At 43.0% G+C, this 27,087-nt stretch overlaps 1 protein-coding gene across 2 annotated transcripts in view; it reads left to right on the top strand.

Annotated features, from left to right (window-relative positions):
• The first annotated feature begins 2,416 nt into the window (after window positions 1–2,416).
• The window catches only part of ZCCHC2 (zinc finger CCHC-type containing 2), a 41,723-nt gene continuing 17,052 nt past the window's right edge, over window positions 2,417–27,087 (top strand). The window contains exons 1-5 of one of the 2 annotated variants that reach the window (XM_050891491.1): window positions 2,417–3,387; window positions 16,576–16,687; window positions 20,036–20,112; window positions 22,620–22,691; window positions 25,983–26,095. In XM_050891491.1, the coding sequence (XP_050747448.1) occupies window positions 2,455–3,387; window positions 16,576–16,687; window positions 20,036–20,112; window positions 22,620–22,691; window positions 25,983–26,095 (1,307 nt within the window). In that variant the 5' untranslated portion in view covers window positions 2,417–2,454. The remainder of the gene's footprint in view (window positions 3,388–16,575; window positions 16,688–20,035; window positions 20,113–22,619; window positions 22,692–25,982; window positions 26,096–27,087) is intronic. The other variant, XM_050891492.1, reaches the window with a different exon arrangement.

Raw genomic sequence — 27,087 nt, forward strand, 5'->3', positions numbered from 1 at the left:
CATGCCCTGAGACAGTCACGGTCATTTTTCTTTGAAAAAAACCATAATGACAACATGACAAGAATTGCTGTAATTCTAGAATTACTACTTCATAATGACAATGTAAGAAAATATTATCCTGGGATATTATGATAGCTGCTTTGACTAATAACTGTAAGGATCTGGAACGATTCATGAATCAGGCCCTAACCTAACCAACAAACAGCATAAAATAAAAGAGGATAAAATGGGTTTATGAGACTTCGTGCGCCTATTCTTCCCCTTCCCGGTCCTGGGACCAGCAAAGAACTGCTGGCGGTCTGGTATGAAAGGGTAAGACTTGACCCATTTCCCGCTCCCCACTACGCTCCTGACGCCATGCGTCCTGGAAGAGGCTGTGACGACAGTGACAGCGCTGCTGTGACGCTAACGAACAAGGAGAGCTGCAGTGAGGCAGGTTCAAGCCCATTGGTGTTACTAGCAGAGGATCAAGCAGCAATTAGGAATATATAAACCTAACATATGCTACCTACAAGTTAGTCCTTTAATTTTTTTAAATAAAATACATATGCTTGCTGCATATATATAAAAATGCAGGATATGGTTTAGTCTATAACCACTATTTAAAACCGCTCTGTGGCAAATCTGAGTGATGGGTACAAGATTATTATAATCTGCATGACATTTACTTAGTTGTTTAACAAGCAGGCCCTTTCATTGCAGCACAGTCGGCTTCTGGACAGACAGATAAGGGGGAGTTAGCATCAGCAATTTATACTTTGTTGCTGTAAGCAGTTCAGGGATGCTGCTTTGCATAATTGTAATTAAAACACATTGTATTTTTCACTGTGTTGTTCTGCAAGCCACGGGCTTGATTCTGTTTTCAAATATACTGTCTTTATGTAAATGTGTGGGAACCGAAGCAAGGAGCATTGCAACTTTCTGATTACTCAGAGAGTGCTGCTTAATCTTATAATTGTAGGCTCTTCGTTGTCGTGGATCGCAACAGTTGGGAACAGAACAGGGGGAATAAGAATGAAGCAAGCCTACTATTTCATGACGGACTATCCCTAAGCTGTTTTGCCATACTTTTTTCTGTAATATTCCCTGTATTTCCCTACTGTAAAACAGCCTGGTAGAAAGCCATGATACTGTAACAATAGTAATTTAAAAATGAGACATCTTACAATAGTAACAGTTTCGATTGTATTAGAAATGTAAAAGCCTGTAGCAGCCATGTTTCTGCAATTAGCATTGTTCCATCGGTGTGGTACAACTTTGGGCCTGGTCCTGCCAGCTACGGGTGAATCCACGCGCCTCTGCACACCAAAGCCTCGTCATCAGTCAACACACGGCCTTATCTCAGGAAAATCTTTTAGCTAGGAGATAGAGAGGTTTGTTGCTCGGCTGGTCTCAGGTCAACTGTTGAGCTGCTCCCATTCGCGTGCATAACTGAACTCATTAGGCAAACGTGAGGCTGAGCCAGGAGTCAGGCCGCTGACACCGACCTGCTGGGGGGCGGGGGGGGTGGCACGACTCCGTGCCCCGCGGTCACACCGCGCAGCACACCGCCGCCTCAGAGCGCCACGCTGGGGCCGGGGGAGCCGCCCAGCTCAGACCCCGCGGCTCGGGCTCAAGCACGGCCACTCTCCACGTATTACGAGACGAGAAACGGCCCCAGCCAGGGAAGCGAGGGCTGCCTCGCCCCCGGAAGCCCGCGGCCCTTGCGAGCGGCAGGGCACCTCCCGAGCGACAGCGGCAGCGAGGCCGCGGCCCCGGGCCCGCCCGGCGGCTCGGAGCGAGCTGCGGTGCGGGCTGGGCTCCGGCACCCGCGGAAGAGGGAGCCTCCGCCCGTTCACGAGATGGGCGCCGGTGCCTGCCGTGCAACAGAACGGACGCCGGCCCCGGCTCCCCCGCCCAAACTCAGGCGGGGCGGCTGCCGCAGGCCCCGGCCCACCGCGCGCAGCGCCGCCCTGCCCCGGCCCCGGCGGCGGGCGCCGCGCACGCTGGCGAGCGCGCTGACGTCGGCGGCGCCGATAGGCGGAGAGGCGCGCTCCGCCCGCCCCCTCTCGGCCGTGTCCTGCCCTGCCCCCCTCCCCCGCCCCCCCCGCCGCGAGCTGGGGCTCAGTCCGCGCCGGCCGGGGCCGCGAGCGCCAACGGCCGCCTCCGGCTCTGCGCGCGTGCGCGAGGGCCGCCGGGCGCGCGCACGGGCGCTGGGGAAGGGGGGAGGGGGAACCGCTGCGGGAGCCGCAGACGCCGCCGCGAGCGAGGCCCGCCCTTCCCCCACCCTCCCGCCCACTCCCCACGCGCGCACACGCCGGGACCGTTGCCCCCGTGCGCGCCTCTCCCGCGCCGGCAGGGCCGCGGCAGCATGAGCGGCTCCTCCTGACCGTCGGCCGCGCCGCGTCCGTTCCCCCCCCCCCCCACCCCCGGAGCCGGGCCCCGTCGGATGCTCGCGTCCCCCCCGTGCCGAGGATGCTGAAGATGAAGCTGCCCCTGAAGCAGACGAGCCACAAGGCGGCGGCGGCGGAAGAGGCGGCGGCGGCCGCGGGGCTGGGGCTGAAGGAGCCCGGCGGTGCCCTGGACTGTCACCTCCAGCTGCAGCAGGTGCCCCGGGCGCCGGCCCGCGGGGGCGCCGCCGCGGGGAGGGGGTGCGGGCTGGAGAGGCCGAGCCAGCTGCACGGCTTGGGGCCGGGGCCGGGGCCTGGGCCTGGCCCGCCGCCCCCCCGCGCCGCCCTCACCGCTCCGGGCGGCGGCGGGCCCGGCTCGGCGGCGGCCCGCACCGACAAGGAGACGGTGTACGAGTGGTTCGGGCTGGTGCTGGGCTCGGCGCAGCGGCTGGAGTTCATGGTGGGGCTGCTGGACCTGTGCAACCCGCTGGAGCTGCGGTTCTTGGGCTCCTGCCTGGAAGACCTGGCCCGCAAGGACTACCACTGCCTCCGCGACTCGGAGGCGAAGGCCAACGGGCTCAGCGACCCCGGGCAGCTCGGCGACTTCCGCGACCCGGCCGTGCGCTCCAAGCTCATCGTCTACCTGGCCCTGCTGGGCTCCGAGAACCGCGAGGCCGCCGGCCGCCTCCACCGCCTCCTGCCCCAGGTGGACTCCATCCTGCAGAGCTGCCCGGCGCGGCGGCCCCAAGCGGGCGCTGCCGAGGAGGGGGGGGCCGAGGAGGAGGACGTGGTGGTGGTGATGGACGGAGCCGGAGAAAACGGGCAGGCCAGCCTCCCCGCCGCCCAGGGCCTGGGCTTCGGCGCGCAGGAGGAGCTGCTCCTGCTCTTCACCATGGCCTCGCTGCACCCGGCCTTTTCCTTCCACCAGCGGGTCACCCTGCGGGAGCACCTGGAGCGGCTGCGGAGGGCCTTATGCGGGGACCAGGAAGAGGAGGGCTTCGGCCGCCACCAAGCCCAGGTAACGCCGCGTCCTGGCCTCTTCCCGCTGCGCCATCTCATCAGGCGGTTTCCTCCTCCTTCCTTCACCCCCTCCCGATTTTCTAGGAGCTGAGGGCGGCCGCTTGCCTTTCCCCGAAGCCCCGCATTGGGATGTGGCCCCTCCCGTCTTGCTTCGTTGCTCGTCCTATTCCCCCCCCCCCGGCAGTATAGGCCCCGGCCACCCCCCCAAGCTGCTGTAGAGGGTCTAGTACGAATTTCTTGTTGTGACGTAACAGTGCCTGACTATGACGTAGTAGAATTGGGGAGGGAGGGAGGACTTCTTTTTCTAGCCTGCCATGCTTTCTGGAGAACCGCTTTTTGAATCGTGCCTTGCTGGAGCACGGGGTGCAGAGTACTGCTACAGCTTGACTGGCTGCCTCGTACGCTGTAGGCCACTGAAGAAGTTGTACGATGCAGAAGTACAAGCGACAGCTTGACTAAACTTATAAAAATAATAATAATGCTAGATAGAAACCATGCGGCCTAAGAGAGCGTTCTCTAGGGGCTTAAAACAATAGAACACATTGAAATAATTTTTATGTAGAACCTGCTCCCCCCTCCCCAAATGAGACTTAAGCTTGGGCTTGGCAAGGATCAGGCCAGGGGTCAGCGGCTCTAAGGCTGGTTCTCTGAAAAGCCATGTTCAGTAAGGTGGCTGAAGACATTTGGGGAGGGGTGGTAATCATTCTACTAAAGCAGCAAATTCAAATGTCACAACTGGAGCTTCTGTCCAGAGAAAAGCTGATTTTCTGGGTGGCTGTCAGGAAACAGCAAAGCACATCTTGAAAGCAGATGTGCCACTTGTTGCTAGAAGGTGGCTGTTGCCGAGAATGAAGACTTCTAGTGCGTGGCACTGAAGCATTCTCCTCTGCAGCAGCTATGTTTAAACTAAGTTTTTCCCCCAGTGCCACTCAGTGCTGTCCTCTCGACGAGCGTTGGCTTTAACGTCTGCCCCATGTTTATGCAACCAAGCCATCGTCTTGGAGCTCCGCAGTTTTTGGTCTATAGATGGCCTCTCATGCAAAGGGGAAGAAAGGGCTGGAAGATAGGTGTTTATAATGCTGTTCAACTGAACACATCGGGTTTTCATCAGGTACTTAACAGAAAAAGGTACAAACCAGTAAGGGCTGGGGTTTTTGGATTTTGTTTCCAAGTTTACTTGCAGTGCTGTCCAATTCAGCCACTCCTAGAAAACTGTTTTACGTTGCCTGCCATACGAAAGGAATGGCTCCTTTTTCTGTTTGGTAAAGACAGGGTATGCTCTTGAGGAGTACTCGGAGGAGATGGGGATGAATTTCTAAGCCTTCGAATACATGAAGTAAATGCTTGTATCCTTTTAAGACCAAAGCACATTTGGCAGGTCATAAACTAGTGGGTAGATGTTATGGTACTGAAATCATAGTGAATTCATAGCGTAAGTCCAAAAAGTGTTTATTTTGGCTCATTGACCTGCATCAAGTCTTGCTCTATCCCAAAATGAATGCTGGAAGTCCATCTTTAGGGGGAGAAGATCGAGTTGCAGGAAGTACTAAGAGTGGACACTGTTCTTGCTGGGTTTAAAGTGCTAATAACTGGAAATGTACTTCCTGCCTGAAACTGGCACATCGGTTGTAGCTGCTCAGTGTGTCCCACCAAATGTATTAGGAGCTCAGGCTCTCATGAACTACTGGAATTGAAGTCTGTTTTGTGCAGCATTCTGGCTTCGGCATAAAAGCAGCCTTCCAAGTTGTGGTTTTGTTTACTCAGGGAACACTGAGAGACCCGAGTCAGCTTGGCTGAACATGCACATCACATATTCCCTAGTCCACACGGGACTGAAACGGCATCCCTTCTGTAGGCTTTTTTTCCTTTCTTAATGGTTAAATTGTAAATACAGCAGAGCCTTTTCTGAGAAATAATGGCTGTCAGGGAACAGAGGGATCAGTGGGTTTCTGCTGAGTATTTTCAGTTCACGTTCACAGGGATGGTGGGACCCTCGCAGATAGGACGCTGGAGGAAATGGAGTTAGTAGCACGGTTAAAGACTTCCCTGGCAAAATGCAGCTGTACTGTTAAATTGGACTTGATTTAAAATCCTGTCAGGTGTCCACAGGCTTTTTATCTTCCTTTAATGTCTGAAATTTAAGTGCCTTCAGGGCTCTGCATTTGTGAACTAAAACGGTTCATAAAGACCTCTCTGAATTCTTCTTCGGCTGGCCTCGGGTCAGAAGGGCAGGGCTCCCTCTTTGGTTCTAACCCGCTCTGTGGCCATGTAGGCAGCGGCCGTGCAGCACCAGCAGCTTTACCTCCCGCCCTTGTGATGTTCGCGGTGCCCTGCGCCCCGCCAGCCTTCCTCCGTGCCCCCCCGGGGCCGGCCCGCTGGCCGCCTTGCTGCCGCGCCTCACGGCCGCACGGGAAGTGCCCGGAGCAGGCGGTTCCTGTCACGTTTTGCAATGGCCGCACCTGGAAGAAGGGCTTGAACTTTCTCCTCCCCCGTTAAACAGGGACAGCCAGGTTCTGCGAGGGCAGAAGAACCGAGGCGGGGGGGGGGAAACGACCCCAACCCAAAGAGCACCGTAACGGCCCGGAGGTCTCTCCCCTTTCCTGGCCTGAGAACGGCCGGGGGGAGGGGGTGACCTCTCGCTTTGTTTGCGGGGAGGACGGATCGATCATGGCGCCTCCCCGCCCCGTGAGGGCACAGCCCCTGCTCCTCTCCGCCCTCCCCCGCCGTGCCGGTGGGGGCGAAAAGGCCGGTGCCCGGCGAGCTGCTCCGCCAGACCCCTCCCCGGGCAGGGATGCGGCGGCTAATGGTCACCGCTGCTTCCCGCCCCCATTCAAGATGGCGGCGGCGGAGCCTGCGCTCCTGGTCACGTGCCCGCAGGGCGGTTTCCTCTCCGTCCCGCCGGGGGAGGGGAGCCGCCCTCTGTTGCATAACGGGAAGGGTCTCGACCGTTCCGCACCGACGTAGCGGCGCGTGGGCCCAATCACGCGCCGGTCCCGCCGCCCCCGGAGGTTGGAGGGGGCCCGCGCTCTCGGCCGCCCAATGGGAGGGCGGCGTGCCGGCGCGTGCCGCCCGCTGTTGTGGGCCTGGAGCGCCCCGCTGGCTCTGCCCATCCCGGGGCTCTGCCGGGGCCCTGCCGCGCCTGCCCGGGTGTGCCTGGGCGTTGGTCCGAGGAGCTGTCCCTGCCCGGAACGCTGGGATCCTGCAGCCCTTTTCCCGAAGCGCGGGGGGAAGCCTAGGGTGTGGGAGGACCCTGAGGTCTTTGCGGGAAGGCTTTGCCGCAAGCACGGCCTGTCCCGAGAGGGGCTGTGGTGTGCCCGGTTTATCGAGCAGATAAACCACAAGAGAAGTTTTGTGCTGAGAGGCTGCTAGCTCAGCGCTGGTCTTCCCTTCCTTAACACTCCCAGGCTTTCTCAGCTCATGTCTTCTGAACAGTCTGAAGATGGTAGGACAGCTGTTGTTCACGTGATCCGTGAAATAATATGTACCTATGGCAGGCAACTGTGATGTGAAATCAGCCTGCAGAGGTGAGGGAGTTCAGACCTGGAATTGAACCAGGTAGTTTGTCAAGTTTAGATTCTGAATTCCTTAGGGCAAGGACTATGTTATTGCATGTGGCATATATAACAGAAAGGCTTGGTTTGAGGTTTCAAGGAGCTATAGCATTTAGGTATAATGAGCAGCAGAACTTGAGAGGTTCACCTACAAAGAATTTGTGGGTGATTTACTAGAACATAAAGCAGTTTGCTTTTTCCCATGATTGGGATTATGTTTTCTGGATAGGATCTGTGCTGCCCAATAAGATTGAACTCACATTAAAGTTGCTTCTTGACAAAGGATTAATAGGATTGCTGCTCTTTTTGGTCTTCTATTTTAATGATCCTTTAAGAACCGAACATTTCTTAGTGATACATTTTAACAAATTTAGCTGGAAAGGGCTGATAAATTCAAAAGGTGTAGGAGATGGGACTGTTGGAGTGGGAGGAGCAGAGGTAGGATTGCCTTGTAATTGCATAAACTTTGTTTCTTTAAGAAAGTGTTCTGAAATACTTTTTTATTACTTAAGGTAGAAACACTTGATATTGTTTGCAGATTTTTAAATGAAGGTGTAGTTTATAATAACACCTTTTGGGAAAAAAGTCATTGGTACATTAAGCTGTGCAGAATATGAACTTTGAATCTAAAATTGAAGTATAAGAATAAATCAGCAACATTCACATCTGTAGTCATAAAACAAGCATTAATGTGCAAAAAGTCTGCTGATACCACTATATATATTGGTTTAAGTAATGGAACACATAGCTTAATTTTTGTGTTAATTATATTTGTTTAATGAGTACATCAGTATCAAAGCTGTTTGACTTCATTGCTTTTCTTGCTCTATCCCATGCAAGGTCTGAGATCAGAATGCTGAAATACTGAGGGAGGTCTGAATATGTGCTAACATAATAAATCTGGCTTGCGTTAGACACTGGAACATTTAATCAGGCATACTTGACAGTAATAGAACTAAGGTTCTGTTGAAATAAGCAATCTCCTGGAGATAATGGTTTGCTGAATAGTATTATAATTAGCTGGCTGGAAGATTCTTTATAGAAAAAGTCTCTACTTACAAACAAAGGGAAGGTTTCTGTTTACAGAGTATTTCTGTTAGGCTTCTATTTATAGGATATTTTGTCTGCAAATTAGAAGAGTGCTTTTATAATTGATCTTCAGTGACTTGCAGCAGAACAAGGTAGTAGAACTTAATTTTAGAATCTAAGAGCTCTGTCTGTGGGAACAAAAATACAGGCAATCCCATTTTGAAGCTACAGTGTACTCTTTTTAGTGTCATAGAGTTGAATATAAGGAAAAGTGTGTCTTCAGAGTCTCGTTTAAATGAGAGACAGAAAGATAAAAAATGTCATTGTACTCTTGGCAAAGATCTTTTAAATGGTGGTACGTTCCAGGAAAATACGGATGTTTTACAAGTTTTGCATACTGAGATAAAAAGTATTCCGGCTCCCTCAGTGAACCTAACACCCTTGTCTCCAAACAGGAATCTCTCTGACTCCAAACAGGAGTTAAGGATTTCCAGAAACATTTCTGGAAGTCTTCTGGAAAGGAAAGTCATAACTAGATAAAAGACAATGCTTAAAATGAAAGACTTCTGTCTAAATCTGCATGCTAATGCTCCAGGAAATTGCGGAGTAAAAACTTTCACTGCTCTCAGTCGTTTCAGTCATTTAGTTCTAAATATGATGTGTTAGGACAAGACAAGTTTGTAGCCTTGCCCAGTCCCTGTATACCAGGGTTAATCAGCCTGTCGCTGTTTTCCATGCCAGTTTCTTCTCCAACATATTAAATGAGCACTGAGGGCATTGAAAATACACCCATGACTTCCTAATGTTTGCACTTAGATTACTGTTGTTAAGCTGTTGTCCAGTTTTCAGTGTTGGCCAACGTTGACTTATTTGTAGATAGCTGGATCTCACTGGGCTTGAGTACTGAGGACTCTCAGCTCTTTCTAAAGAGCTGCAGAAAAGGATGCAGACAGCAGCAGTAAGATGGCTGTATCTATGAAACCACTGAAGTCTGTAGGATTCTGTCTACTTAAATCTGTCGCCTCATTTACTTGCCAATATCAGTGTCTAGCCGTAGCTGCCCTAGAAAATGCTACAGTTGATTCTCCATTAACTGTAATTGATACTAAATGTCTAGTTTTTGTCCAAGACTTGGTGAATTTCTGTAGTATTCTCCAAGTCTAAGGGTTTATACTTTCAGAGACTGAAGCTTGCAGAGGACCAACTCGGAGATCTGGCTGCAAACTGCATTCCTTTGTGAGCTTCTTGCCTTTCCTCAACCTCTTAATCTTGTCCTTTTTGGGAGAAGAAAGTAAAAGTACTTTTAATAGTGAAAGGAGATTTAATGCCTTGGGAAGTGTCTTAAGAGTGAGATAAGAACATGACAGAGAGATTTTCTGTTATTTGGAACTGCCATACATGAAATAATACTTTTTAACTGTGCTGCTTAGACCTCTTGAGTTCAAGAATTGGACAAAGTGACGTATTACCCTCTGCCAGTAGTTAAAAGTAGTAATGAAGGCATCGTCTCTTCTCGGTACTAACTGTACTTTAGTGAACCACTCTTAAGGGGCAAATGTTTTTTAAATCTTTCCGTCACTCTAGGCCATTGTGAGAATAATTTTTTGTATCAGTCTGAACTAACACATTCAAGTAATGTTGTTCTTATTCACTCAGCAGACAATTTTAACAGTACTGAAGTTATACAAAGTTGTGGGTTGAGGAACCAACTGGTGATGCAGTAACATCTGAACTGTTGCATTGCTGGCTTTAGCTTCAAGTTCTCTACTTTGTCATGGGCTAGCTAGGTTGGACTGAAACTGTGGTTTAAGTCCAGTTAAAAGCTCAGATGCAAATGAGACTTAGAGAAAGAACACGCTGTGTTTCTAGCAAACACACGGTGCAGTATTCCGCCAGCACTGTAAATCATTGCTGTAGCTGACATGTCTGGTACTTCAGGTGTAATTGCCACAGGCCTTGATAGCTGAAGTTGTTAACGCTGCGTAAGAGGTTGGTATGCCCTTTGTCTCAAAATTGTGATGATTTCACAGTGCTACAAGTTAGTCAATATGTGATTGCTGAAGCTGTCATATGGTGTGCTTTTCCTCCCTGAATCAGCTGATGTTTTTTCAAAAGGTTTCTGTCTCCCACGTAGTGTTTTGTTACTACCTCTTACAGGTGAGCTCTTAAAATAGTTTCACTAAACAAATATGCCTTAAAGTACTCTTGGGCAACTGTGTGTTCTCTCTATGCAGTCCAGCTTACTAGATATGAGTTAATAGGGCTGTTGCACATTATCCATTTGAACCACATATTCAGCCAGTCAGGCTTTTATTTCACATATTATAGGATTTTATGTCTGGTCACAGAACCACAAAATGACTGAGGTTGGCTGGGACCTCTGGAGGTCATCTTGTCCACCACCTCCCCCTGCTCAAGCAGGGCCACCTACAGCTGGTTGCCCAGGACCATGTCCAGATGGCTTTTGAGTATCTCCAAGCATGGAGACTCCACAGACTCTCTGGGCAACCTGTGCCAGTGTTCGGTCACCCTCACAGTAAAAAAGTGTTTCCTGATGTTCAGAGGGAACCTCCTGTGTTTCAGTTTGTGCCCATTGCCTGTGGGCCTGTCACTGGGCACCACTGAGAAGAGCCTGGCTCCATCCTCTTTGCACCCTCCCTTCAGATGTATATATATACATTTTTATATGTATAGGTCCTTTTCTGCAAAGCTGCTTTCTAACTGGTTAGGCCCCAGCTTGTGTGGTGCCTGTAGTTGTTCCCCCCCAGGTGCAGGACTTTGCGCTTCCCCTTGTTGAACTTCATGAGGTTCCTGTCAGCCCATTTCTCAAGCCTGTGATGCTATGTGGAATAAGCGTTGTTGTTCTGTAGGTTGATTCTGCATGTGAAAAGATAAGTTAACAAGGAAGCGTTTAAGTTGGTTGTTGGCTGTGGCCAAAAGAGAGATCATTTGGTAGATCTTTGTGGTCTTAGATCTTGAGGCCGATTCTGTTCGTAGTCTTGTAGGAGAGCTCTCTGCGTCTCAAATCAATTAGACAGTGCCATTGTGTAGTTCAGAGCTTGCAAACTGAAGCGTAACTTAGCAGCAATGTCAGTTGGGCAATCGTCTTCAGTCTCGATCTTGCATTTGACTAGCAGCTTGTCCAAGACAGTAGTGGATTTTTTGCATGGGAGACAATCTGTTGCATCAACAGTTGTCAACATGAAACAGATTTTGAAGCATTGCTGCCCTGTATGTTTGCATTTGTGAGTGTTAAATGCACATGCTGGATTTCCATTTAAGTATAAGATGGCATGAATGTTTCATCCCTATATCCAAGCAACAGCAAGAATGGGGTGATAGGGTGCAGATATGGTTGCACACAGTCTTGAGTAAGGCTTCCTCTTTGCTGCTGTCATCATCAAGAGAGGGTTCAGCAGCACACAAGTACACGTGCAGTTTCAGCTGATTGTTGCTTCTTAAGAGGTGATGTTTTGCCTTTGTGCTAACGTAGCTACATAGCTATGTGTCTGTGTATCACAGCTGTGAAGCAGTAAGGATGGTGGCTTGTAAGGATTGTTTTAAGCAAATCATGCTTTGGTCTTTTAACTGGCACCACATCTATTAATGATTATGCTGACATCACTCAAATTTCTCTAAGGTACAGATGCTGTAGTTGATAACTCATGATTGTTAGACCCTGATTTTCCAAGATGCCTTCTTTCATCTGGTTTTGTTTGCCAGTTCCCACTTGTACATGAATGAATGAGCTGTGCCAGTTTACATCTGCACAGCCTGCAAGGCTAAGTAGTGCTGTCCCTAACAGGACATTTACTGAAGTCTTGCAGAAAAATAAGCTTTCATATTTGGGCATATAGAACTAATCAAGCTGTCCAGCTGCTGTAAGCAGGTTTCCCTTGTTAGTGCTCATCAGAGCTGATGCATGAATAGTTCTTTTATGGAAGTGAAATGCAAACATCAGAAGACTTATATGCATCAGTCACTTGCTCATGATGATTAGTAGGCTATCCAGTAACAGATTTCATTACATATTGCCAAACCAATACCAGCATGACATTGTTTGATCAGCCATCTACGTTAATAGAAGGCAGAGTTTGGACATCTGTCACATGTAGACTAGCTGAGATTTGCTCAGCTCACATATGTTAGTTATAGAGAGCAGCATCCTTCCAAGCAGGATGGTTCTCCACTTTAGACATTTGATGCTTGTCTTTACAGTCCCAGGAAACATCTGAAGTGGTAGGTGTTTTTTTTAATATGGTACTTGCTTTCAACCATATGAGGAAAGATGTCTTAGATACAAAACTCTGGTCTAGATTGTGAGAGCAGACAATTTTTACAGCGCTGTCTTAGCTCATTTCACTTTCAAGGAGAAATGTAGTTAATCCTCTAGCCCGTCACAAAGATCTGTGCGATTATCAAATTAATTATCTGGCAACTGGTTTGAGGCCACCCACATTTCTTGCTTCACTGTATTTTAATCATTAGCAGCAGCACTGCTGCAGTGAATCCTTGCATGTGAAAGCCTTACGGTGGCAAAGGCTTGTGCAAGAATTAACCTTACACTTGCATGTGTTGTGTGAATACATTTTATTCATTGACAGAAAATGACTAGCACAATTAGCGCTACACAGCATGACCATCAACAGGAACTCCTCCGCAGTCTACCCAGTTCTAAAGGACTTGTGTTTGTGGTGTGACTGGCACCAGGTAGCAACCCACGATGTCACTCTTAGTATTCATTGGCCCTCCAGACTGCCTTGACTTCCCAGTCACTTGCATGCTGGAGTTGTCCGCTCTGACAATGCCACTTGTGTTTTAGTTACTTGTGAGTGTTTGATGTAGGACTGTCACAGTAGCTAACACCAAATGTGAAGAGTTGTAACGCAGCTTAAGATAGGATCTGGAGCTGGCACAGAAACAACCCTTGCAGGCTATAAGCTGTAAGGTAAAGCTATGACTGCCCTGGATTACCCTACTGTCTACCTTCTGCGTTCCACTAGGTATTGTGAAAGCTATCATTCACAGAATACACGCAGTACATATTATTGGTTTAACTTTCTGCTGAAGAATTTTTCAAGTGAATAAATTACAAACTTTTTTACTGTTATGGTGATTTATAAAATCATCGATATCACGACTTGTTTAAATACAGGTTTGAACCATGTAATATTTTGCAGTTTAGAGGGAGCCTTCCAATGTGGATGTAGCTCACCTGGTACAGAACGCTGCCATGGATAGAAAAGTAACCATTCTAGAATAATTCTCTGCAAAAATATTTGAACACTGTTACAAAGATGATGTATATGCTAGGTGAGAAGCAGTTTTCTGGTATTAGGAGGTGTAGCAGCAATATTTAATGCTTCTTTGACATGAGCTGAGCAGAATACATCTTTGAAGTAAATCTTATTTCCACACCTCTCTTCTAAAAACTGCTCACAATTTCTTTGACTTCTTAACGAGCAATTATTTATTAGAATAGACTGTAATTTATTTTTCCATTAATCAAAACAAATAGCCTGACTTTGAATGCAACAGAAGGTCTCACTTTAAATTTGATTCTTTTTAGATCCATTTGTGAATTCTAAAAAAAAGTAATTGATGAGGTGGAAGTCTCAGCTTGGTCCTTAAAATGAATGAAGCACTGCCTTGAGCTCTTATGCTGATGATTTCAGAGGTGGAAAAAGACATCTCAGAAAAGTAAAACAAATTGAATAGTTTGAGAGCCTCTGTCAGAGTTAATCCAAATGTCTGTCGTCTTCTGTATGCAGTGTGGAAGAAAGATATCAAAGCTGCTTTTGGCAAAACGTGTGGCTGTAGTTTAAGGAAGACCTTACCTCTGCCAGAGAATTGACATTGATCTTCGCTAGAAATCTTGGTTCAGTTGTTTGATTTCATGTCAGGAAGACATTCACTCTCATACCAAAATATGCGCTACACTTGTTAGCTTATGTAGTTTGGACACAGCCAGTTAATCATAGTAGTAGTGCTTTTTATAGACAGTCTTAAATGAATCACATTTTTAACAGGGTAACTTTAATGCTCAAATGCCAACAGTTTTGTGAATACTGCATGACCAGGAGTTAACACTTAAAAAGTGAAGTACTTGGGTTTGGTTATCTCCACAGTTGCTACGAAATGTCTGACAAAACAGTATCAATGGGAGTTTTGAGGAGATCTGAAAGTGGTTCTCTCCAGAGCATGCTTGTAGGTTGTTTTGTTTTTTTATTAAACTAAACTTGGAAATTGGCTGAAGCTGTTAAAATGCAATCTCGTTGATATACAGCTATTTTCCTTTCTTATTCCATGTCTGACATTGCGCTCATAATTTATTAGGTGTTTGAAGCATGAAATAATGTTTTGGTCAGTTAAATTTGCTGAGATTGTTTACTGAGTGACTAGGGACTGGTGTGAGTTTTGTCTTGAGGAAACAAAGCATGCTCTATATTTTAAATCTGATTGCTTTGAAACCTGAAATTACTAACACTCAGTGTAGAACAGAAACTGTACACTGATTTAGATGAAACAGCTAAAATGTCGTTCAGTTCCTCAGGCCGTCTGTAGTGCAGTCTAAAGGCACAGAGATGTTCACTTGCTAATTGCATACTGCTGTTGATGTGACTGATGAAAGTTAGATTAACAGTATGCCTGGGGCAGGCTTGATGCCTGTATACTTACTGGTCCTAAATGAGTTGAATGTATTGTTAGGAGTTGCCACAGATTGTACCCACGCTATAGATGATGTAAAGCTGGTTTGGTGAGATGAAGCCAGCTTTAGTTGGTACATCTGTCAAATCTGAAGAAGTGCATTGAAGAATTCACAAACTGCAAGGGGATTCTGATGTCTTTTGACACCTCTGTGCTTCCTCATTCTGGTCTGCCTGTTGTGACAGTCTTGGGGTCCTCTGTACCAAACAAGGTAACTAGTCTTGGCTGCTGGTTTGTCCCATCATGTTGCACAAGTCCTTCGGGGGCAAAAAAAAAAAAAATCACATGTATTCTGGCACTTATTTCCAGAATCTTATGCTTTCTATATTTAAAAATAAGAGTACTGTCTGAAGATTTATATTTTTCCTCTACCCATCTTTTATGAAGGTCTTTCAGTGGAGCAGTGTTCTTCATCCTGAATGAGAGGAGCAGACTTTGAACTTTCAATATACATCTACTCCAAAAAGTATCCATTTCTCCCAGGAATTTTATTTGTTTTATAGAGCTATTACCTTCTAGTTTTCATGCAGACCAGTTGCTAAATACTTGGGGTGCATTGAATGTCCTCTGTTTAACTTGCTTCTTTTGAAAGCTTTCCCAAGAAACCTACCCTCTGTTTTAGCTTCCAGTGCTTAATAAAAAACAGTATTTGGTTGATTTGTCGTGCTAAACAAAGAACCACCTTCTCTCCTCCTCTGCGCTGCTGCCGCTGCTGCTACCATCAATATGGTATTTGCATATTGATGGCATTTAGGTACTTGCTAAGCTCATATGTTATACTTCTTGTTACAGATAAATAGAGGTGCCTCACTTAAAATAGATTAATCCAGAAACTCGCTAGTAACTTCCAGTATTTCCTAGTTCTTTGTGGATGTATCTTTTTAGGGCAATGTGTCGTTTCCTTGAAACGTGGAATTACACTGGTCAACTGGTAAAACCAGTTGCATCTAAAGTCACTGGATGTTTTAAAATATTTCTGAATTTTAGCTTGCTTGGTCAGTTTGGTTTTTTTTTTTTTAACAAGACCTGGTCATTGAAGAACATATAAATTGATACATTAATGTTTTGTCTTAATTTGGGAAAAATTATATAGGCTCTTGTTACCCTAGAGAATCCACTTGAAGTCCATGCTCATCTAATACTTTTCTCTAATTTATCATTGTTAGCCTTACTTATCTGTCCATGTTATGTCTTGTATGATTTCCTGTTCTGTCCCTCCTTATGCACTGTATTAAAACAGTAGTAATTCTTGGCATATAATTTTGAAGTCTGCATGCAAATGTGTGGAGAGATGAGCCTTCAGTCTGTCCTTTTGTCTATGGAAGAGAGGGCGTTGGTGGCAACTGGTTGTGTTCTGAATGTTTAGTTAGTAAGAGGTGCATGGATTTAGCTGTTAGGACCACATGTACTGACAGACTGTCCAAACAGTTATTCATGATTTCCTATATAGAAGAGGTGGCAGGCTGAAGATACAGGGCATGAATAATTGAGGAGAATATGTTTAGAGCGTAGTGACTAGATGACTTCACAAGTTAGTAATTGAAAGAGTTCATACTAACAGTAAATTCGCACTGAAGTCCTGAGCTCATGATCTTGAATTGTCTAGCTTGAGATACCCTAAAGGCACACGATCTGTCCCCCACCCTGTGCTGTTTTTAAAATAAGGTCAGTGAAACATTGGAGGTTATAGCTGACATTTAATAAACAAATACATTCTTTAAAAAAGTAAGAACTAGAATGGCTAATGACCACCTTTTTGCCACTGTCAAGAACTTCAGGTTTTTCTCCTGCAGAATAACAAATAAGAAACTTTTTTTCTGTAATTTCTGCTGTTTAGAGCAAGCTTTGATAACATACATTCTATTAAGACACTTCCTTTTTTTTCCTTCTCAATTTAGAATGACTTTTCCCATAGTGACTGCATGTCGAGTAATGAGACCAGTTTGCTAGAACGAACCACGGCACCTCATGATGGACTACCAATGGCTTCCCATAGACCTCAGCGAGAAGGTATGTTGTCTGAGGTTTCTTTTGAGGAATACTTTAAGGTGGTTTTTTTTTAATGCTAAACTCTGCCTGGAGTTGTAGAAACCTTGCATCTGTCTTGCTGTTCGTCTGAATGAGAAACTGCAATGATTCGTAAGTATAATAGTTTCTCTGCTGCCTACTTGGTCTTTTCTTTATTATAACAAGTTGTCGTTCTTGTTAGCTGCTAACTACTGGTGACTGCATGCGTGAAAATTGATTGCAAATGGGCTTCCTCCGGAAAAAAGAGGTGGGATTTGGGGGAAAACAAGAAAGTTTAATGCAATTGTATTAACGGTGTTTCAATTTTTTAAGCAAAACTAAACATGAAGATACTGTGAAACAGTGCATGCTTTTGCTACTTAATTCAGTTGTATGTGATTAGTCTTAAAAAACAAACAAAGAAAGAAAAAACACATATTAGGAGGTTCTATAGAAGTAGTAGTTTGAAGAAGTGAGAGGCTTTCCATAGAAGTCTTCCGGCTCTGTTGGGGAGAATAGAACAAGGCTTCAAAGCGTAAACAGAACTCTTCTGTGCAATTGCCAGCACAGTTTCTTCTCTTTGAAGAAATGAGCATTATTGAAAACATATTTATTCTTACCCTTTATTCTCCAACAAGATTAGCAAAATCACTTGTCTACTCAAAATTAGTCTACACTATCCTGCAGATAGTGAAGAGCTGGCAATCTGGGAAAACTGTTGCTATTCCTTTTTTCCTCATAAATGTCTTTTTGTCTCTACTGTGGAGATTTAATTACACTTTGAAGGCAGGCAGTTTGAGAGTTTTAATTCCTTGAAAAAAAACACAGAAAGATTATGGCAGATTACAGACAACAAAACTGTTTCAAATACTTTTACAGAGTTCAAAGTGTTCATATTCACAAATTAGAAACACAAAAGGGAGACTCTCTTTAGCAATGCTCTTGAATTAAGTAACAGAAGCGCAGAAAAGTTGAATAATCTAGCGAAGAGCTTAAATATTTGTCAGCATTTGTATTATCATAGTTAGCAACTACAGTGAAGGATCAGAATCATTTTGTGATATTTGCTATATAGGGATGTGATAGAAAGAGTCCCTGCTGCAGAAATCTCCTTACTGGGTTAGAAATAGCACTGATAATAAAACATGTTTTTTATTCTCGGCTGTGATGGACATGATTTTTAGGAATCTTGACTTACACTTACAATGGAAGCAGTGTCATGTATACATGCTTGACTTAATCATCTTGAATGCATGTATTGTGTCCAAAATAGATGTAGAGACGTAACACCCCTCATTGGCTTGTATATTCAAACATTTCTTCTCGGTCTCGCCATTTAGAATATTTAAAATGTGATTGTGGAAACAGAATTTTAAAGCGATCTGTTGAAACTGTGGAACTAAAGCTGTGCAGCAACAACAGTGTAATTACCTGTTGTATCACTTACTATGATGAAGCATGCAACAGCAACAAAAAGAAATTAAGGAAGCTGAAGGTACTACATTGTGTAATAAAATTTCTTTATACTTGAGGACAAATACATTTAGCATTGAGAACATTCAATAGTTTAAACACAATCTCATTAGAAAAGAAGCTTGTCTGTGAATGTTAATGGTGTTAGTTTCCATAATTATGTATGCTAAATATATGCATGTAGTGAAATGCGATTTAAACCACTATTCTCAGTTCCAGTCATTGGAATCAACTTTTTAATTAACTTATGAATATCAACTCAGCTGATGGTATCAATTTAAACATTGGCCATTAAGAAACTTTACTGCACCAAAGCTCATGTTATGCCGTAGTCCTTTTTCTAACAGTGCTTTTATCTATACCAGACAGGTAAAAATTAAGGTCACTAAACATTCGGCTTTTCATGGTATATTGATGTATGTTATTGTCTGGCATTCTTCGCTCATCTCAGATTTCTTTGCTTTGTAGTAATTAATCTTCATTAACTGATAAAAATGAACTGATAGTCTAGCGCTCTAACTCCCAGGTAGAGAGTTACAACCAGTGTACACCAGCACACCCAGTATTTGTCAGTCTTTCTACTAAAAGAATTGGAAGCTGTAACACTATCACTAGGCTTGTATGCTGGTTTATTATTCCTTTAAGGAAATTGCCAATACTTAGTTCTCTTAGAAATGGCATGTTTGATGGGGATGATACTTTAATTGTAACTTTAACAAAATTCATTAAAGATGTTTAAGTTAGATGAAATGGTAATTAGCTAATCTCCAAGAATAAGCTTTGTAACAAACACTTGTAGCAGGTTGATTTTTAAATTTATTTTTTTTTTTAGTTGTTATGAGTAGTTCCCAATATATCCCATGTAAACATGCAGTTAAAAATTGAAAGGAAAACATTAGCTGGTAACACCACCCTCCTCCCACCTCCCCCCAAAAAAGAAAAAATTTCAAAAGCATTGAAAGGAAGCATTGATGGTGTAGGGCTGGTCGAATTGTTTTTTAAATAAAATTTTTTACACATAAAGATGTGTTCATGCTTGTAAAGGAATAAAATTCTGTTGAATTCTTAGGCCAGCATGGCAGGAAAAGTGAAAAGCCCATCTCGGCTACATAAGGATTTTTATATAGAGTATTACCTGAACAATGTTATGTGCCCTCAAGAAAATCTCCAGGCCCTGAAAGCCATACGGTGCTGCTGCTTACCAAGTCACAGCCAGAACTTGCCTATTCCTGAATACAGTAGACTATGGGGAAGGAATGTTAAAGTAACAAGTACTTGAAAGTGCCTTTCTTCCTTTTCAGTTCAATTTAATGATACGCTTTACAGGACGATTGTAGTAGCCATGTGCTTCGCCTCTTCATTTTCTGTTTGCTGACACTCATTTCTGTCTCCTTCAGGCCCTCCCCAAGTGTTTCCTTCTACCTAAGTGCCTTTCAGAAATGTGGTTCTTCTGCTTTAGTTTGCTCTCATTACTGCTTGATGTTTCAGAAACGTGGATGTGGAAGGCACTGTCACAGGCTTTTATCAGCGCTTGTTACTTCTTGGAGTAAAGATGCAATTTTACTTCCTTTTATTGTCTTTTCGCTTATAGTAGTTATATTGTTGTATTTTTGTGACTTTTAGTCTAAATAAGTTCTTGGATAATGCACAGATTCCCATTATCTGCAATGAAGGGCTTGTGGTCAGGCCAGAGTAATACTTCATAAAGAACAAGGCTCCACCTGCCCCCTGCAGTTTGTTATAGTAAAATAGCATCTGAGAGAGAGTGGGGTTGTGTGAGTCAGTAAGTAGCATACGGTGATTCTCAGAGTGGCTAAGTAAGTAGATACGTTTTCAAACTGTAATTTTGGCATGTACAATAAGGTGTTTTTCTTTCAGCTGTACACATTGAGAAGATAACCCTGAAAGGAGTACCAAGAAAAAGGGCTGACAAACATTTGGAGTACACATTCAAAGTAAGCAAATAACCTCCAGAATATTAAAGTAATTGTCTTCATGATATCTATGTATTGTAGATATGTACAGCTTGTTTCAAATACCTGCTCAGAAGGCAATTTTGAATTACATTAGGGTCTTCAGAGATTCTTGGAATGAACCTATAATTCTCTTGGATTTTCTGTGCAGATCAGGTGTTTTATGTAATTGTGGGTATAAGGCAGGAAGGTGTAAAACACCAGCCATAGCCGCGTGTGTGACATCACTTTAGGAAACTTGGCATTTGCTAATTTGGGGTAGGCATTACAAAGAATTCTAAAACTCATTGATTGTTTGCTCAAGTGGCATAGAAGCGCAGTTCTTGTGTCTGCAGCTATATATTGCTTGGAGTCACATGGTCATCTTAGATCTCTTTCATGAATGTTTACCGTAAGAGGATGTCTCCTGTGGTTTTTGACAAAACTGGGGGGTGCTTTGTTTGTTTGTTTTGGGGTTTACTTGTTTGTTAAGGTAAAAACAAACAAGCCAAAAAAAATGTCAACAAACTTGAAGGCCTACCTAGTATAGTCTTCATGTGTTATAATAGCCAGAGGCAACATATAAAACAATTATGTGAGTGAATTTTAAACAGAAGTGAAACACTGCTGCTTACTACTTTGAAAGAGAAGCTTTCAGTATTGAGGTCTGGTATTAAAGGCTGTAGGTGTTAAATAATAGCTGCTAGGCCGTTGGTGGTGATGTTCTAATTGAATCAAAGTAGTAATTTTCTTAGCAAGGACTGACTAACGTTATGAGTCATTTGGCCAATAGATGTGAGTCTGGTAGTATACCAGATTTGAACATACAGTTAAATTCTATCTTTTTTCCCCAAACAAAAGAATGTTTTAGATCAAACATTATAACTGGCCATTTGATGTGTGTCATGGGAGCTCTTTGAAGAGGCAAACTTAAAAAAATGCCATTTTGAGTTGAAAACTGATGTGTTGATCCCAAAGTTTGATATTGTATTCTCTAAATGGATGTGAATTATAGAGTTTTGTCTTTTCTGGTATTACGAGAAGCTTAAAATTAGAGTTAAATTGACATGTATACTATTTCTGGTTTTGAAGTAAAATAGTGGCAACAGATACCTTGCTGTTGATCATGTCTGAAGGTAAAATTTGCAAAAAATTCTGCACTCTTCTTTTGCTGAGGACAGTAATGTGGAATGTAGCCTTCAGAATCTTAAAGGTTAACTTGCCCAAGTATTTCAACGTTGTCATAGATCTTTTGTCCGAATATTCTGTGAACTGAGTACTAGGTAAAATACAATAGTAGATAGGAGAGGTTTGTACAGAATGACCGTATGGATTATTAATATTTAGAGTCACAAAACTATTTTGAAAATTCAGCATGTAGATGGATTTGACAGTGGTTTTGAATTTCTTTGTTAAAGGGGGAATGTGGAGATAGTCTGGGAAGTATTTGAGTAAGCTTGAAACTCCTCCACCTCAGTTCTTTTAGGAAAGAGTTTCCTCTCCTCATCTGTGCAGGTATATACTGTGCTCCTCACTGCAGATCATTTTGTGCTTGCCCAGACACTGCTTTTTTAAGGTTATAACAGCAACTACAGTCATGGCTTCCCAACTGAGGGCACTAAGAGTAGTTGGCATTTCTGGGGACTAAGTTGAAGGCAGTTGGGGGTTGACATTATTCTATCAACTCTTGGGAGTAAATGAATGTTTATAATTGCCATGTACACTCCCATTACACAGAATCTTCCCATGCATGTAATGGGAATCTTAAGCCCCGAAGTGGGCTTAAAGCCAGGCAGCACTCATCTAACCAAGCTAGCTTCTTTTTTTCTCAAAATATGCATGTGAAGGTGCTGTTTTACTACTTGCATGTTGTGTCAGAACAATAAGCTACTGAAATTTTATACAAGCATATACCAAAGTGCTGTCTGATTCTTGAGTAACTTCTTTAGTAACTTGCAGTACTTTTTATGAATTGTACCCTACAACAACTTCTTATATGACCATGTAAGATTCAAGCCTGAGGCAGATAAAATTATTTTATAGGTAATATGAACAAAGAGAGATATTTTTTTTTCTTTTTTGTTTTGACTCATGATAATGGCAACAAGAGCTCAATCCAGTATGTCTGACCTACAGTCCTTTTCTCTGGTACCTGGTTTTTGCAGTTAATGATGTCTGTTTGATACAAGTCCTGTAATTACAAAGCCTTCTGCCTGGCTTCTTTCTGAGTCAGTAAGTCAGTAATCTTCAGGGACTTCATTGCATTCATCTGAATTTGTTCATATTCCCTTTAGCCACAAATAACATGAAGATGATCTTAAAATATACACTCAAGATTAGTATATGTCTGAAAAAGTACACCATTATCCCTGTTTTGCCTGGTATTTACTTATCTGCAAGTGTTAACTCTTATACTGAGATCGTCAGATTTATGGAAATGTTAAAATCAGCTAACTGGTATGATATTTGGAGAAAGAAACTTTCCTCATTCTCTTTTCCTTCCTTACTAGGTAACCTGGTCTGATCTTTCAGTAACATGTGTAACAAAAACACACCAGGAGCTTCAGGAATTCCTGCTAAAAGTATGTATTGAAATATAAAAGTAGTGTTTACACATCAGGGTTCATAACTTCAGAAGTAGTCTAGGAGAGCTGTGATTTCTGGGATGTAATTACAGAAACAAAAGCATGCTACCAGATTTTTGCACTTCACAATTGTATTAACCATTTAAGTCATGTATATTGTGGTGGAGCAGCTTGACAGATGAAGCAGCTCAACAGAATGTTTGGGGAGTTTCCCAGGAGGAGATAATTTGTCTCATCTGAAATTGCTCTTCTAGTTTTAATTGAACTACCATAAAACTACCAGATGAGTTTTTAATATTCCCCACAGAGTTAACGTATAGGTACAAGCACTGCTTGTTTGCTTATTGATGTCCCTGTTAGAATGACCTTAAAGAATATCATTTATTGTTTTTAATTAATGAGGCAGAGCCAAGAGCATAATAGTTCTTAATTTTACTGTTGTATTCTTCAGTATAACAAAGGCAGGCATATTCACTGTCGCAAGGATTTAAATTTGAGGAAAATCTAGCAACTATTTGTGCATGCGTGTGTTTAAAAAAAGTAAAAGTTCTCTAAGTTGTTCTCGTTCCCCGCCCCAAGCAGGGAATGCATTTGTGTGCGCAGGCCACATGTAGACCCCATGATTGTGATGACCTCGAACTGTGTGTTTCATTGCCAGTGTCTAATATTTTGGGTTCCACCTGTTCTGGGAGATTCTGTATTCAAACTCCTCACTGTTCAGGGCACTAATGAAAGATCTATTTTGGACATGTTTTGATGGCATCTTGTGTTCTTAACTGCAGTGTTAATTGCAAGTGGAAAGCCAGTTACTGTTCAAAGGTCATTGTCTTGTTCACTGTTTCAATTATCCACATTATATTTTCCAGCGTTGTAGAAATGAAGCAGTGAGTATTCACTGCTGCTTTAATCTAGTTGGAATATCTAGTTCCAAGAGTTCCCAGAGCTTGATTTGTGAGGATTTGAATTATGGATGGCATGTCTGGTTGCAGATGGGGTGTCCCACAACATAGGGTACATGCATCTGCTCCTGAAGAGAACCTTAAAAGCAGGACTGTCATATGGGATCCTGTGCAGCTCTGGGATGAGCGTTCAACTGCATGCCTCGTGTTCTCCTACCTGTAAAGATGAATGCCAGTTTCTGAAATGGACCCTCTAGTACCTACTTGCTGCCAGGAGGAGGAGGAGCCAGGAAAACAGACAGGATCCAAAATGTTGCAGAGCTGTCCAGTTTGACTGATGGCAGCTCTTCAGATGTGGAGTGTTCCATGTGCTGGCTTGACTGCTCCAGCAGAGTCTAGATATATAGAAGATGGCAGGACAAGAGGAAGACAACCACAGGCTACTAAGAGCTTACTGAGGTGTTCTGTGGAGAGTGTGCACAGCTGAAAAATATATTTGGTTTGTGTTGGTTTGATAGCCATAAGTAGAGAAGAAAGAGAGAGTTGTTAAATAGAGCAGGATAAAACTTACACCTTACTTTAAAAAGCACCGCAGAGGTATGAATGCTTGTCCGGTTCATATGCACTTGCATTTTGGCTTTTTGTTATTCTTATTTTCAGTCTGCATGGCATTGTTAAGTAGTATGCTCAGTTTCCTAGGGACAGAAAAGAATGCTCAAAATACTTGACAGGAAATTTGAAGGTTGTGGGTGATAGTAGTAAGATAACTAAAAATTGTTTCAGAATAGAAGCATCAGTGGGAAAAACTAAGGTAGTAAATGGGGTAACTTGTATGCTTTATATTTAAAGAGCACCTTCTCTTAGGTCATAAGTGTAAGAAGTTCTTTGCATGTAGGAAATTACCCACATGTGTGGAAGGACTAATAAGCTTGCAAGTAACAAGGCTATCTCGTTACCTGAAGTTAAGATAAGTTAAGCACCTAGTCTTGGGTTCGTATAACTGAATCTTTAACTACAGAGGGAATTTAATTCCTTTTAATGAAAGTTTTAAAGGAAAAAAAGTTGTGGCTGTTGCCGGAGACAAGTTTAAATACAAAACACCAGGACAGGAGGTTTGCTCATCCCCATGTTTCTGCAGTAGCTTTTTGGTACCTTTTGGTTAATACTGACTAATTTGTCGGTCAGAGTTCCTCAATAGCGTATATTAAAGCCAAAGTGGTCAGTTAAGAACAGCTGCTTTCAGCACTTCTTTCTGGTTTTGTATCTAATACACTTCAGGTGCTATAGCACTGTACTAATCTAATACTAACAGTGCCTGTCTGTCTAGATTCCAGAAGTTCCTTTTATGTATGTTACCAAGCAATTATCTACATTAGACATAGTGTCTCTCTATTAGTAGCACTTCATTCAGTGAAAGAATTACTTAGTGCTTGTTGTACCACTAGCAGGATGTAATATCCAGCTGGCACTCTGGATTGGGTGTATTCCAGATATGCAAGAGGAAGATGCCGCTCTCGTGTAAATTACTTAGTGCTGTTGATCATAACTGATGGCAGATGTTAACCAGATTAGCAATAGCTTTTAACTTTAGGAAAAAGCATTTTTGCTGTGGCAGTTTACTTTTAATTGCCCCAAAATTAAAAGACTTTTTTTTTTTTTTGGTAATATAAATGAATGAATTTGATCAGCTTTAATGTACATTTTGGAAGTTGTAAATGTGAAAAATCTTTGTTCTAGGGAATATTTTTCATTTAAAATAGACATGCTCTTTAGTAGCAAGAATTTTACCTTCTGAACTAGAACATCAGAAGACCTCACTTTGTAATACTGGCGTTGGGAACAGTTATAAAGAATTTTCATAAAAGTTTCAGTGTTAATAGCGACTGGAGAAGGACTTGCTATTGATTAATCTCAATATTGGCCACTAAAGTCTAGTGTATTATATAACTGAAACAGTCTCCTTTCTACTCCTGTTTCTTTAAAATAATTTAATCCAGCTAAGTGATGATAGTGAGTACAGTGCATTCAGTCCTTCCTGGTAATTTTTTTATGTTATTTTCTGTGTGTGAAGGATTTAAAGAAATAAATCAAAAAAGGCTGTACATTACTCTGGAAAAGAACATAGTATTGGTAAATTTCTGAATGTAGGTCTTTCAAATAGAGCTTTAAACTGTCTTACACCTGGATTTGATGTGAGGATTTACAGCAAAGTGTTTCTCTAGCAAAACTAAATTATGATGATTTGTTGTACCTTTGGTCTGTAAATTACCTTACTCAAACTGGAACAATAGAGTTTCTTGTTGATACCAAAAGGTATAAAGACTGATGGTGAACAAATCCAGTCTTTAAAATGTCAACTACTCATTTTTCACATTAACCTTTTTCTCAGCTCCCAAAGGAACTGTCTTCTGAAGCATTTGACAAGACTATTTTAAGAGCACTAAATCAGGGTTTTCAGAAGAGGGAAGAACGAAGGCATGCTGATCTTGAGCCCGTAATCAGGTAAATATTTTAGCAAATAACCTGAAGTGCATCACCTGAGAAGTGATTGAAGTCAAACTAGATGACTTTTAGGGACAGTGGAAATTCTGCTGCCTAAACACTATTTGTGATGAAAATGGGAAGGCAGTGATGAAATAAATATTCTTGACTCTTTTTCTTTTTTTTTTTTAATTGAGACTCTTATTAAACTTTCATGGATTACTTGTTTAGAAGTAATCATACAATTATGAAAATATTTGTCCTGAGCAGCATTATATAGCAATGATTGGCACTTCTGCAAGTCTTACCTCCGTTATACAAGGGTATATTTAGAAATACTAGGAACAATAACTCAGAGCGCATATGTTCTAATTTTATGACAGACTAGAGTGAGAGACAGAACAGAATTTGGAAAGAAGAAACAGTAACAGTGAAGCAGGTGTATAAAATTAAATGTAGCTCACACATTTGTAAGAAAATGGCCCATACCTCATAACGTACTATTTAGTGATGAGAGTGCTTCCTGGAATGTGGGGCATGTTGGTCAAATTCTGTAACTCAGAACAGCAATATGAATTTGGGTGTGCCTCCCTGTTCTTTTTGTTTGCTACAGATATCTTCTTACGTTTGTTCTTTTCTGCCAGGGTTGTTCAACCTTGTTCAAAACAACCGAAATTATTCATCAGGTTAGACAGTGTCTCTTGAGTTAGGGTACTTGTTGAAGAATCAGCCACTGCTTTTCGAGCTCCTGCTCAGAATGTACTGCAGGTCCAAGCATATCAGACCTTTGGGTTTTGTCTTAATAGCTTAGCTAAAGAAGATATGGAGCCGCTGTGTGCCTCAGCATCCCCCTTCCCAATTTTCTTTTATTTTGATCTGTAATATTATTTGTCTGTCTTTATTGGCTTGATTGTCAAGCCAAAAACTAAATCTGTGCGAACAATTTTGGCTAATAAACATTCTGGTTTTAAATGAACAAACTTGTTAAATAGAGGTTGACTGAAGAGAATGTC

Source organism: Gymnogyps californianus, chromosome 2 (genome assembly GCF_018139145.2).
Source record: "Gymnogyps californianus isolate 813 chromosome 2, ASM1813914v2, whole genome shotgun sequence".
In the NCBI taxonomy this organism is placed as follows: Eukaryota; Metazoa; Chordata; class Aves; order Accipitriformes; family Cathartidae; genus Gymnogyps; species Gymnogyps californianus.